The sequence below is a fragment of the Schistocerca piceifrons genome, chromosome 5, assembly GCF_021461385.2.
Source record: "Schistocerca piceifrons isolate TAMUIC-IGC-003096 chromosome 5, iqSchPice1.1, whole genome shotgun sequence".
NCBI lineage: Eukaryota > Metazoa > Arthropoda > Insecta > Orthoptera > Acrididae > Schistocerca > Schistocerca piceifrons.
The window spans coordinates 356,851,760-356,864,166 of NC_060142.1; the positions used below are offsets into that span (position 1 = coordinate 356,851,760).

A 12,407-nucleotide genomic window follows, 5' to 3' on the forward strand; every position below is an offset into this window, starting at 1 on the left:
TACACAAACAAGGAAAGAGAGAAGTTGTGATGGCTGGTGGCAGGATTCCAAAATGATCTGTACATTAAACTTTGTAATTAATAGGACACTTTATTTCTAAAAAGAAAAGAAACATAACTTAACTTCTTGTTATGAGGTGGCTTTCTGTGCCTCCTACATGCAAATACTTTACATACTATTACCACTTGCAGAACAACAGGCTAACTACCATCTTCCTATTACTCAGTACTGGTGCTCTCAAAGTCTGTGAGCAAGCTCTAGGGCCAACCAGCAATGGGCGGCTGGTTAAGTCAACATTGACAGGGAGTGCTACACGCTGTCTTCCTGGAGGTGTGGCACTGCCCACTCTTTCATTAGCACATGGGTCAGCACTTTCTTAATGCCATTTCATGGTACTGCACTGTTCGGTGTCCAGTCGATGCTTTAGGACTGCACAAAAACAAGTGTCTCATTCTACTTAAAAAAGTCAAACTTGTGTCAATATCTCAACTGATACAAGAGTTAAGACTCTTTATCACATACCAAAGTACATACCCATTAGTGTACTATTATTTGCCAGAAACCTCATTTCAGTGCCTAGAACCATTCAAAAAATAAAAGGGGGGTGTTAAATCTTATGTGACACATACCCTACGTTTCTGTGAATTTGCATCTGTTTGTTAAGTAGATGTTATTTTCATCTCTGTTTGATTACAATTTTATTGTGTGCTATGCTTTTCTTTGTAAATGCTTTGGTAACTACGAAATATGTGATTTTTTTTACAGAAAAAACATACAGTTGGTTTCAAATGTCCTACTGGGGCAGCTTGTCGCCATGTCTGGAGATGTGCCATAGAACAGATGCTTTTTTTTACGTAAGTACTAAATTATGATTCTTACACAGTAAAATTTTATCCTTTTTAAAGGCAAAACTTTAGAGACTGAGCAGCACATCCAGAAATCTAATAGAAAAAGTACTTGGCATTTAAATATGAACAAAATTGGTGGTCACTTATTAATTGGATGCTGTAAGTTTATGCATAGTAACATATCTATTTATCTGTTATTTGACGTACAGAGCTAGATAAAAGGCTTCTGCAGATATCTCCATATGTTATACCTTTCCTCCATGTATTTTATAATGTCATCTACTCACCTCCCATTGGATGGTTACCCAGAACATTTTTTATGTCCTCGAGTTAAAAACAAAGGTGTCTTGATCCATCTACTATCCACTCACCTTCCTGATTCTCTTGTGTCTCTTTGTCTTTGCTAGTAATTCTCAATTTACATTTCTCTCTCCCTCACTGAGCAGCCTTTAGTTTTTGAGTGATTTTCATATCTGAAGTCCATGTCTCACTGATTATAAACTTGCCATTTCAGATATCCAAAATTTAAGTTGCAAACATTTTTTAGTTTACCATAAGGACTACAGGTCATTTTTACTCTTGTTTTTGAGTCCATCTAGTTGTGTTCCTCTGCCCTAAATATACACTGCCTGACAAAAAAAAAATGAAGCACATAGAAGACATGGTCAGATGTCAGTGTAACTTCATATTTGCACACACCAACAGCACGTATATAAATGATTAGAGTTGCAATTCTCTGTGACAGGTAGAAAGGCACCAGAGTGCATTAATGTTTTTACCAAACCTGATAAGATATACAAGGGGCCTGAACAGCATAAGGTGTTGAACGATGACTATGAAGGACATGGAGATGCCGCATACTTGTGCAATATAATATTATCAGAACTTGACAGAGTCTGGAAGGGGCTTTATTGTTTATTTCTATTTGCCCAGTTGGTTGAATCATGCAGTATTCAGATTTGTGGGGCATTCAGAGGCGACAGTGAACTGATGTTGGATGGCATCAGACCATGAGGGCAGGCATACTCGTTGTCAGCATTCTGGTTGACCCTGTCAGACCACCTTCACCAAATTGTGCAATAAACACAGTGTAACTACTTCACATTTGTACCTGCCATCCAAAAACAAGTAACATACTCCCAGGAGCAGTCAGAGCAGGGAATTACTGTTCCCTGCATAGATTACTATTAACACCACAATCCAAGAGACTGTGTTTGGAGTGGTGCCATAACTAGGAAGCATGGACTGTTGATGAATGGAGTCACGTTGTGTTCAGTGATGAATCACGGTTCTGTACTACCACGGATGACCATCATCAGCATGTATGGCAGCAGTCTGGGGAGAGGTCCCATTTTCCAGTGTTTTGGAGAAGGCAGTGGAGTTACTCCTGGTGTCATGATGTAGGAGGCCATTGGGTATGACTTGAGTTCACAGCTGGTAGTGATTGAGGGAACTCTGCTGGCATAGCAGTATGTCCAGACTTCTTGTAGCCTCACGTGTTACCTCTCATGCGACAGCATTGTGGCGACATTTTTCACAATGCTCATCAACAAATGGCATATGTCTCTGTGAACTGTCTATGTGGTTTTGGAGCACTCTAATGGCCAGTGGCATCCCTTGATATGTCCCAAAGAGAACATATGTGGAACCAGCTCAGACAGCAGCTCTGTCCCAGTGCCATTATCCAGGACATCAAGGAACGGTTACATCAGTTGTAGGCCATCTAGCCTCGATAGAGGATACTATGGATTTATGACATTCTTCCCAACCAAATCAGTGCATGCATGCAGGCCAGAATAGGTGCGGTGTCATACTGATAAGTAGCTCATACTGCCAAGTTATTTGTAAATTTGACTTGATTTTGCAATCATTGAAATAGCTTCATATCCTCTTGCAGACCCCGAAGTTGCATTTTCTTTCCTCCTCCCCTTTGAGGTGCTTCACTTTTTTCATCAAACAGTGTAAAAACTCATTAACAGATTTGTTGAGTTTATTATTGCAGTGGATGGACAAAAAATATGGAAACACCACAACATTACCATACCTAATACGGTGTTGGAAAACCAATGGCTTTCAAAACAGCTTCCAGTCATCTCATAATGGATAAATACAAGTCATGTATGGTTATCAAGGGAATCCTATACCATTCATCCTGCAATATAGTGGCAAGTTTTGGTAATGGTGATGGAGGTGGATAGCGATCACACATCCTACTCTACAAAGTAGATCACAGTGACTAATTAATATTGAGATCTGGTGACTGTGGTGGTCAGAGGAGATGTGACAACTCATCCTTGTGCTCACAAAATCAGTTCTGGATGCTGCAAGCTGTGTGAACAGGAGCCCTGTTGTCTTGGCACACAGCACCACAACTGGGGAAAAAAACATTGTACCATTGGATGGACCCAATCAGCCAAAAATGGTAACATAATCATTGACAGTAATGTGATCTTGCAGAGTAACCATGGGACCCATAGTATCTACATCTACAAGTATATGACTACTCTGCAATTCACACTTAAGTGCCTGGCAAAGGGTTCTTCGAACCACCTTCACACTATTGCTCCATCTTTTCACTTTCCAACAGTGCATGGGAAAAATGAATACTCAAATCTTCCTTTATGAGCTGATTCCTCATATTTTATTATGATGATCATTTGTCCCTATGGAGGATAGCGACAATAAAACAATTTCACATTCAGAGGAGAAAGTTTGTGACTGAAATTTTGTGAAGAGATCTCACAACAATGAAAAATGTTTTAATGATTGCCATCCCAACTCATTTATCACATCTGTGACACTCTCTCCCCTATCAGTGACAATACAAAATGAGTTGCCCTTCTCTGAGCTTTTTCAGTGTCTTCCATAAATGTTATCTGATAAAAAATCATGGAGCACAACAATACCCTAGCAGAGATGAAAAAGCATAGTGTAGGCAGTCTCTTTAGTAGACCCGTTGCATCTTCTAAGTGTTCTGACAGTAAAATGTAGTCTTTGATTTTCCTTCCCCATAACTTTATCTATGTGATCATTCCAACTTAAATTAGTTGTAATTGTAATTCCTAGATATTTAGTGGAAATGGCGGCCTTTAATTTTGTGTGATTTATCATGTAATCAAAATGAAATGGATCCTTTTTTTACTTATTTGGATGAACTTACACATTTCCTTACTGAAAGACAACTGCCATTTTTTGCACCATTCAGAATCATGGGAAAGTCATTTTACAATTGTTTTTAATCTTCCGATGAAAATATGGATACCCAAATCATCACTGAATTGCTGAAATGTTTCACGCTTCAGATGTAAACTCAGCCAGAAGTTGAAAACACTGTGAAACAAGACTCATCCAGCCAAACGACTTTTATTCCATTCCTCCATTGTCCAGGTTTTATGGCTGTGGCTCCTTTCTTTCCCACTGCATCACTTATGTGTGTTTTTAGTATTCCCCGCTTTTATCAGTGTTGTGTCTGAGCAGATGATGATTTTTCCACTTTCCCTGTACACAGTGTAAATCATCGATACAGTGCCTCTTGAAACACGAAACACTTTGGCTCCCTTGGTTATGGAAGCACCCAACACATGAGCGCCAATTTGCCCACATGTAAATTCACTTAGCTCTGACGTAATGCACTCACAAATGGAACATCAGCGACCTTGGTGGGTTAATGTATGGTGCGGCTTTATGGGAGGAAGGATAATTGGCCCCCATTTTATCGATGGCAATCTAAATGGTGCAATGTATGCTGATTTCCTACATAATGTTCTACCGATGTTACTACAAGATGTTTCACTGCATGAGAGAATGGTGATGTGCTTCCAGCATGATGGATGTCCGGCACATAAATCGAGTGCGGTTGAAGCGGTACCAAATAGCATATTTCATGACAGGTGGATTGGTCGTCGAAGCACCATACCGTGGCCCGGCATGGTCACTGGATCTGACGTCCCCGGATTTCTTTCTGTGGGGAAAGTTGAAGGATATTTGCTATCATGATCCAACAACAACGCCTGACAACATGCGTCAGTGCATTGTCAATGCGTGTGTGAACATTACGGAAGGCGAACTACTCACCGTTGAGAGGAATGTCATTACACATATTGCCAAATACATTGTGGTTGACAGACATCGTTTTGAGCATTTATTGCATTAATGTGGTATTTACAGGTAATCATGCTGTAACAGCATGGGTTCTCAGAAAAGATAAGTTCACAAAGGTACATGTATCACATTGCAACAACCGAAATAAAATGTTCAAAAGTACCTACGTTCTGTATTTTAATTTAAAAAACCTACCTGTTACCAACTGTTCATCTAAAATTGTAAGCCATTATGTTTGTGACTATTACAGCGCCATCTATCACAAAGCGAAAAAAAGCGTTCTAACTAAAACATTCACATTTCTTTACGTATTACATGAATATGTAATAAAATGGGGGTTCCTATTTAAAAAAACGCAGTTGATATCCGTTTGACCTATGGCAGCGCCATCTAGCAGGCCAACCATAGCACCATCAGGTTTCCCCCTTCAAGCTAGACAAGTTTTGTTCTTTGTAGTTTTTTCGTTTGACACTTATTTCGTGAGATATTTGGCCCGGTCATGATCAATGGACCACCCTGTATATTAGAAACCCAGGGCTTGTCCTGATTCCTGATTTCACAACAAAAGTACACTTTGTACACCTTCCTAATATATTGTGTTATTGGCCTCCTTTGCGATTTGAATGTAGCCTGCTTGCAAATGTAGTAAAAATTGACAGCACTGTTTATGCATTTGTGAGGTGTATTGAATCACAGGAATTACAGTAACCACACACATTCTTCCAGCACATGAACAGAATACAGTTTGTAAAGGACTGAAACTATGCTTAAATAAAACATGCCTTGCTCCTCCTACCTCTTGCCCTTTCCCTTGTTGCTACAAGCCCAGCTAAAAATAGCAACAAAATACACACAGCTATGGCTGCCTGAAACTTCATAATTCTGTTACTATCAGTGGGATTTTGAAGCCTGTACGAGAAGGGATTGGCCATGATAACAAAATATAATTAAATGCATCCCCCTTTAACTTAGAAACAAGAGCTAATTCAAGTTGCTCATTTTCATAGTCAGTATGGTAGATATAGTTAACATTTATTTCATCCCAGTTACGTTTTCATTGTTGGCTCATGTAATTTGACTCATAATTTCAAACAATGGAAAACCCAGGATGGAATGTAACAATATTGTGAAAAGGAAAGTTGTTACTCAGCATACAGCGGAGATGCTGAGTCACAGATAGGCACAACAAAAAAACTGTTACAAATAATAGCTTTTGACGAGTAAGGCCTTCATCAAAATTAGATGGCAAACACACACAGCAAACAAAACTCACAAACACATGACTGCAGTCTCGGGTAACTGAGGCCACTAAATGTGTGTGTTTGCCGTCTAATTCTGACGAAGACCTTACTGGCTGAAAGCTATTATTTGTGACAGTGTTTTTGTTGTGCCCATCTGTGACTCAGCATCTCTGCTATATGGTGAGTAGCAACTTTCCTTTTCACAATATTGTTGACTCATAATTTAACATTTTTGGTTATTTCAGCAAGAATTTGTTTTTAGTTCCATGTTATATTATTGTTAATTATTTTCAGACTTCCCTCGAGTTCTGAAGCACCTTCAGTGGTGACAGGTGGCAGTTTCTTTTCCTGGGGAACAAAGTTTCGATACACTGGTCGAGTTGAGAAAGAAATTCTTGAAGATTCTGGTCCATTGAGAAAGGAAGAGCCATCAATAAACAGGAATTTTCGCTCATCTAGTTTGCGGCGGAAGGCTTCCAGTGTTCCAGCCACTCCTTCAACACCTATTGGCTCGGAACTGGGTGAGATTAGTAAGGAATCCTCCAGTTTTTCTTAAGCTCGTTTTTATATCTTTGGTTGCACATACATAAGTTCTGTTTAAAAAAATACTGAGATACTAGAGAAGATGAACATCAGAATATATACGATGCTGAGCATACTGCTTCCATTTTTTCAAATTTAATCAGAGTTGAATTAAAATTGATTAAACCATTAACAGAAATGTCTTTGTTGTTCATTGCTCAGTGATAGGCAAAAATTAAAGTACTTAATTTATAATCTTATGAGTACACTTGCAGTAAAGTATCAAGTCAAGTAAAATACTATTGAAAGACATTTGTGTGCATCTCCATATCTACATATTTTTATCTGAGAATGAGTGAAAAAATAATACTGCAAACAGATGAGCAAGATTTAGTGAAACTATATCTTACCCACATGCAACAGTATTTGATTTGACAGTATTGGATCACATAAAGGCAACAGGAGCAGACCAAATCTAATTCTATATATACTAAGTTTCATATATTAAGTCACACGTTATGACATATTAATTAACGAGTTGTGACAGAAGCGGTCAACATATGTTAGCTATCTTCAAAGCAGAGTTGATGTATATATTTTACATCAGTGCCCACTGATGGAAAAACAATTTTTTTGGTGCTATGTTAACAAATCATCATATGTGCTTCTTGGCACAGTCTTGTATAAAACTTACGTAGGTAGAATTCCTATTTAAAGGAATGACTGCTACTGCCAGAATAGTATTGCTGAGATAAAGCAAAAGAAATATGAGCACAAGAAAACAGTATATAAAGTTATGTTTATCATATTATTAAGGGACATATTAACAACATGATGCAGAGAACAAACATTGTCTGAAAAGTATGTCAGAAGCTGATCTTTCCTGTATATTTATATTTTATTTGTACTTGAGTTCAAGGAGACTTGTAAGGCATTAAGGCATACTGGCCGAATGGGTAAAGTTCCTAATTGTATAATCAAAGAAGCCCTCTGAAGGGACGCCAACTTGTTGGAGGCACCTACAGTGCCCAGTGCCGAGCGGGGGCTTGCGTGTTACGTCAAAGTCAAGAGCTGTACCAGCAGCAGCGTAACTACTGGTAGGGTCACCCAAGATGGCGTGGTCTTGACAGAGGAGCCAGACAAATTACATCCCACAACATAGGGCAGGGAGGGCTCTAGAGGTGTAGTGAAGCAAACTTCCCTAAAGTAGTAAACCCAATATAAATAATGGTCCTCCAAGTTGTGGGTCAGGCAAACGGCTAACAACCCCTTCCTGTAAAAAAAAACCCTGATCAGAAACTCCAAAGTACAGAAACCAGACTGATAAATGGACAACAACACAGCACTGTTAAAGGGAAAAGCAAAGGCAAATGAAAAAGAAAAAAATATGGATTTATTGGAACCTGGAATGTAAGATCATTATACAGGGCTGGGGCCCTGAGGTCACTACTAGAACAGCTTGGTAAAATGAAGGCAGGCATAATTGCACTACAGCAAATGAGATGGAATGGACATGGAGTGTTTGATATGGGAAGCTGGATAATTTTCTACCATTGTCCAGAGAACAACCACGAATTTGGTGCAGGGTTTGCAGTAAGACAAAACTTTAAACATATAGTGGGTGGATTTACTGGAATAACATCTAGAATCTCACAAATGAGATTGAAGACCCAATTCACAAACCATTCATTGACAAATGTATATGCACCAACAGAAGTAGCGGACAACCAGGATACAGATGCCTTCTATGAGAAGGAGGGAGCCTATGATGGATGCCCTGGGCATGATGTTAAAATAATTATTGGAGACCTCAATGCAGAGACTGGGAAAGAAGATCATTACTGTCCAGCAACAAGAAACCATAGCATCCATGAATACACAAATGATAATGGACACAGAGATGTTCAGTTTGCACTATCACATAACAAGGCTGTATGTAGCATTCTGTTCCCACACAAAAGGATGCATAATTCAACTTTGTGTAGCCCTGATCAGCATACCTTCAACCAAAATTATCATGTAATAATTGACGGCAGGTATTTCTCAAACTTATTAGATGTACTTTCATACAGAGGAGTTAATGTGGATTCAGACCACTACCTTGCAATTGCTGAACTAAGAGCTCGAATACCTAATGCAAGGAAAATGAAAGGAACATCTCGAAGAAAGTATTTGATATCAAAGTTAAAAAAATGAAGAGATTGCTTAAACACACTCTGAAAAGGTTACTGAGAATCTTGCACTGTACACTCCTAGTGTAAGTGATACTCTGGATCAGGCATGGAGTGCTTGCAATGCTGCAGTCATTAAAGTAGCAGAAGTAGTGCTAGGGAAAGATGGAAAACAACCAAGGAATCTGGTTTGATAATGACTGTAAGAGAATAAGTCACAAGGAAAACTTGGTTTACAGGAAAATGCTTCAGAAACTGTTTACACATTTAGCAGTAAGAATTTATCGAGATAAAAGGAAATAAGAAAAGAAACTGCTTTGGAAGAAGAAAAGGGAATGGGAAAGAACACAGATTGAAGAATTGGAGACAGTTGGAAAAACAAATGAAACAGAGGGACCCTTTTGAATGTTGCAAAATCCTATAATTTAAAGGCTGAAGTACAAGCTGCTACCCGAGTAACAAAAACTTGCCAAACAGCTCTAAATCAATTTCTAATCAACAAGAGTTTACACAACACTTCACTAAAAATTTTCAATACAGGTTTCAGTGACCATCTTGCTCAAATATTAAGCATGAAAGTAAGAGGCAGTATTATTAACAACATGTCTTTAAGAACCTCATGTAGAAGTTATAATCAGGATAATGTAAACTACTTCAGCAGCTTATTACAGAAAGAAAAATGATCAGAAGTGTACAAAATGAACAATATAGATGAAAAATTCAACACCTTCGTAGATACATTAACCCATTTTTTCAAATTCCATTCCCACTGAAAACTGTAACCACACAAGGGAAATCTAGAACAAACAAATGGATCTCAAGGGATTAAGGGTTTCATGCCACAAGGAAAGACTGCTTCATAAAATATGTAGCTCAAAAAATCTCTCAGCTGAAGTATGTGCATACTGTTAAAAATACTCCAAAATATTAATGAAAGTAATAAAAGCAGCAAAAATAATGCCTAACGACGAATACATTTATAATTCAGCTAATAAATCAAAGGTTATGAGGAGTGTTACAAAAAACAGAATCTGAATAATACAGACAATCTTGCAAAAATATGAAATTATCATAAAAAAGTAACAAACCCCTTAGAAATAGCCAACACATTTAACAATTTTTTCACAGGTGTTGCTGATAATATGTTACAATCAAACTTAGATAAAAGTATCCAGGCATACAAATATAAAATAAGTGCATGTAGAGGATCAATGTACATCAGTTCTGTTTCGCAAGATGAAGTAGCTAGAGCAATGAAAGGACTCAAAAATTCCATCTCTGCAGGCACTGATGGTATATGTGCAACAATATTAAAGAAGAGTGCATCAAACCTGACTGAAATACTCACACACTTATGTGACTCCTCATTTCAGGCAGGCACTTTCCCTGGTGTATTGAAAACATCAAAAGTTATTCCAGTAGATAAAAAGGTGAGGAAGATAAGGCAAATAACTACAGACCCATCACAATTTCCTCCTGTATATCTAAAGTATTATGAAAAGTTATGTGTGACAAAGTTATGAAATTTATAAATAAAAACAACATCCTGTGTAATGAAGAACATGGATTCAGAAATAAAAGGTCAACGACAACAGATATTTATAAGTGCATCAATTCCATCCTAAACCTGGTGGACAAAAAACAGGAATCAGTAGGAATATTTATTGACTTGTCAAAAGCTTTTGGCATGTTTTTGCAACCACAACAAAGCGGTATCTGTTGAGAGGCCAGACAAACATGTGGTTCCTGAAGAGGGGCAGCAGCCTTTTCAGTAGTTGCAGGGGCAACAGCCTGACTGATTGACTGATCTGGCTTTGTAACACTAACCAAAATGGCCTTGCTGTTCTGGTACTGCGAATGGCTGAAAGCAAGGGGAAACTACAGCCATAATTTTTTCCGAGGGCATGCAGCTTTACTGTATGATTAAATTGGGTAAAATATTCCAGAGGTAAAATAGTCCCCCATTCGGATCTCCGGGTGGGGACTACTCAAGAGGACATCATTATCAGGAGAAAGAAAACTGGTGTTCTACAGATCAGAGCGTGGAATGTCAGATCCCTTAACTGGGCAGGTAAGTTAGAAAATTTAAAAAGGGTAATGGGTAGGTTAAAGTTTGATATAGTGGGAATTAGTAAGGTTCGGTGGCAGGAGGATAAAGACATTTGGTCAGGTGAATACAGGGTTATAAATACAAAATCAAATAGGGGTAATGCAGGAGTAGGTTTAATAATGAATAAAAAAATAGGAGTGTGGGTAAGCTACTGCAAACAGCATAGTGAAAGCATTATTGTGGCCAAGATAGACACGAAGCCCACACCTACTACAGTAGTACAAGTTTATATGCCAACTAGCTCAGCAGATGACGAAGAAATTGATGAAATGTATGATGAGATAAAAGAAATTATTCAGGTAGTGAAGGGAGACGAAAATTCAATAGTCATGGGTGACTGGAATTCGATAGTAGGAAAAGGGAGAGAAGGAAACACAGTAGGTGAATATCGATTGGGGCTACGAAATGAAAGAGGAAGCTGCCTGGTAGAATTTTGCACAGAACATAAAGTAATCATAGCTAACACTTGGTTCAAGAATCATGAAAGAAGGTTGTATACATGGAAGAAGCCTGGAGATACTAGAAGGTTTCAGATAGATTATATAATGGTAAGACAGAGATTTCGGAACCAGGTTTTAAATTATAAGACATTTTCAAGGGCAGATGTGGACTCTGACCACAATGTATTGGTTATGTACTGTAGATTAAAACTGAAGAACTTGCAAAAAGGTGGGAATTTAAGGAGATGGGACCTGGATAAACTGAAAGAACCAGAGGTTGTACAGAGTTTCAGGGAGAGCATAAGGGAACAATTGACAGGAATGGGGGAAAGAAATACAGTAGAAGAAGAATGGGTAGCTTTGAGGGATGAAATAGTGAAGGCAGCAGAGGATTAAGTAGGTAAAAAGATGAGGACTAGTAGAAATCCGTGGGTAACAAAAGAGATAATGAATTTAATTGGTGAAAGGAGAAAACACAAAAATGCAGTAAATGAAGCAGGCAAGAAGGAATACAAAAGTCTCAAAAATGAGATCGAAAGGAAGTGCAAAATGGCTAAGAAGGGATGGCTAGAGGACAAATTTAACGATGTAGAGGCTTATCTCACTAGGGGTAAGATAGATACTGCCTACAGGAAAATTAAATAAACCTTTGGAGAAAAGAGAACCACTTGTATGAATATCAAGAGCTCAGATGGAAAACCAGTTCAAAGCAAAGAAGAGAAAGCAGAAAGGTGGAAGGAGTATATAGAGGGTCTATACAGGGGCAATGTAATTGAGGACAATATTGCGGAAATGGAAGATGATGTAGATGAAGATGAAATGGGAGATATGGTACTGCGTGAAGAGTTTGACAGAGCACTGAAAGACTTGAGTTGAAACATGTCCCCGGGAGTAGACAATACTCCATTAGAACTACTGACAGCCTTGGGAGAGCCAGTCCTGACAAAACGAGCAAGATGTATGAGACAGGCGAA

The 12,407-nt window shown here is 38.4% G+C and overlaps 1 protein-coding gene across 1 annotated transcript in view; it reads left to right on the plus strand.

Annotated features, from left to right (window-relative positions):
- Nucleotides 1–12,407, plus strand: part of LOC124798985 (FERM domain-containing protein 5) — an 85,506-nt gene that overhangs the window by 36,919 nt on the left and 36,180 nt on the right. The window contains exons 7-8 of the mRNA XM_047262522.1: nucleotides 766–854; nucleotides 6,485–6,711. Coding sequence (XP_047118478.1) covers nucleotides 766–854; nucleotides 6,485–6,711 — 316 coding nt within the window. The remainder of the gene's footprint in view (nucleotides 1–765; nucleotides 855–6,484; nucleotides 6,712–12,407) is intronic.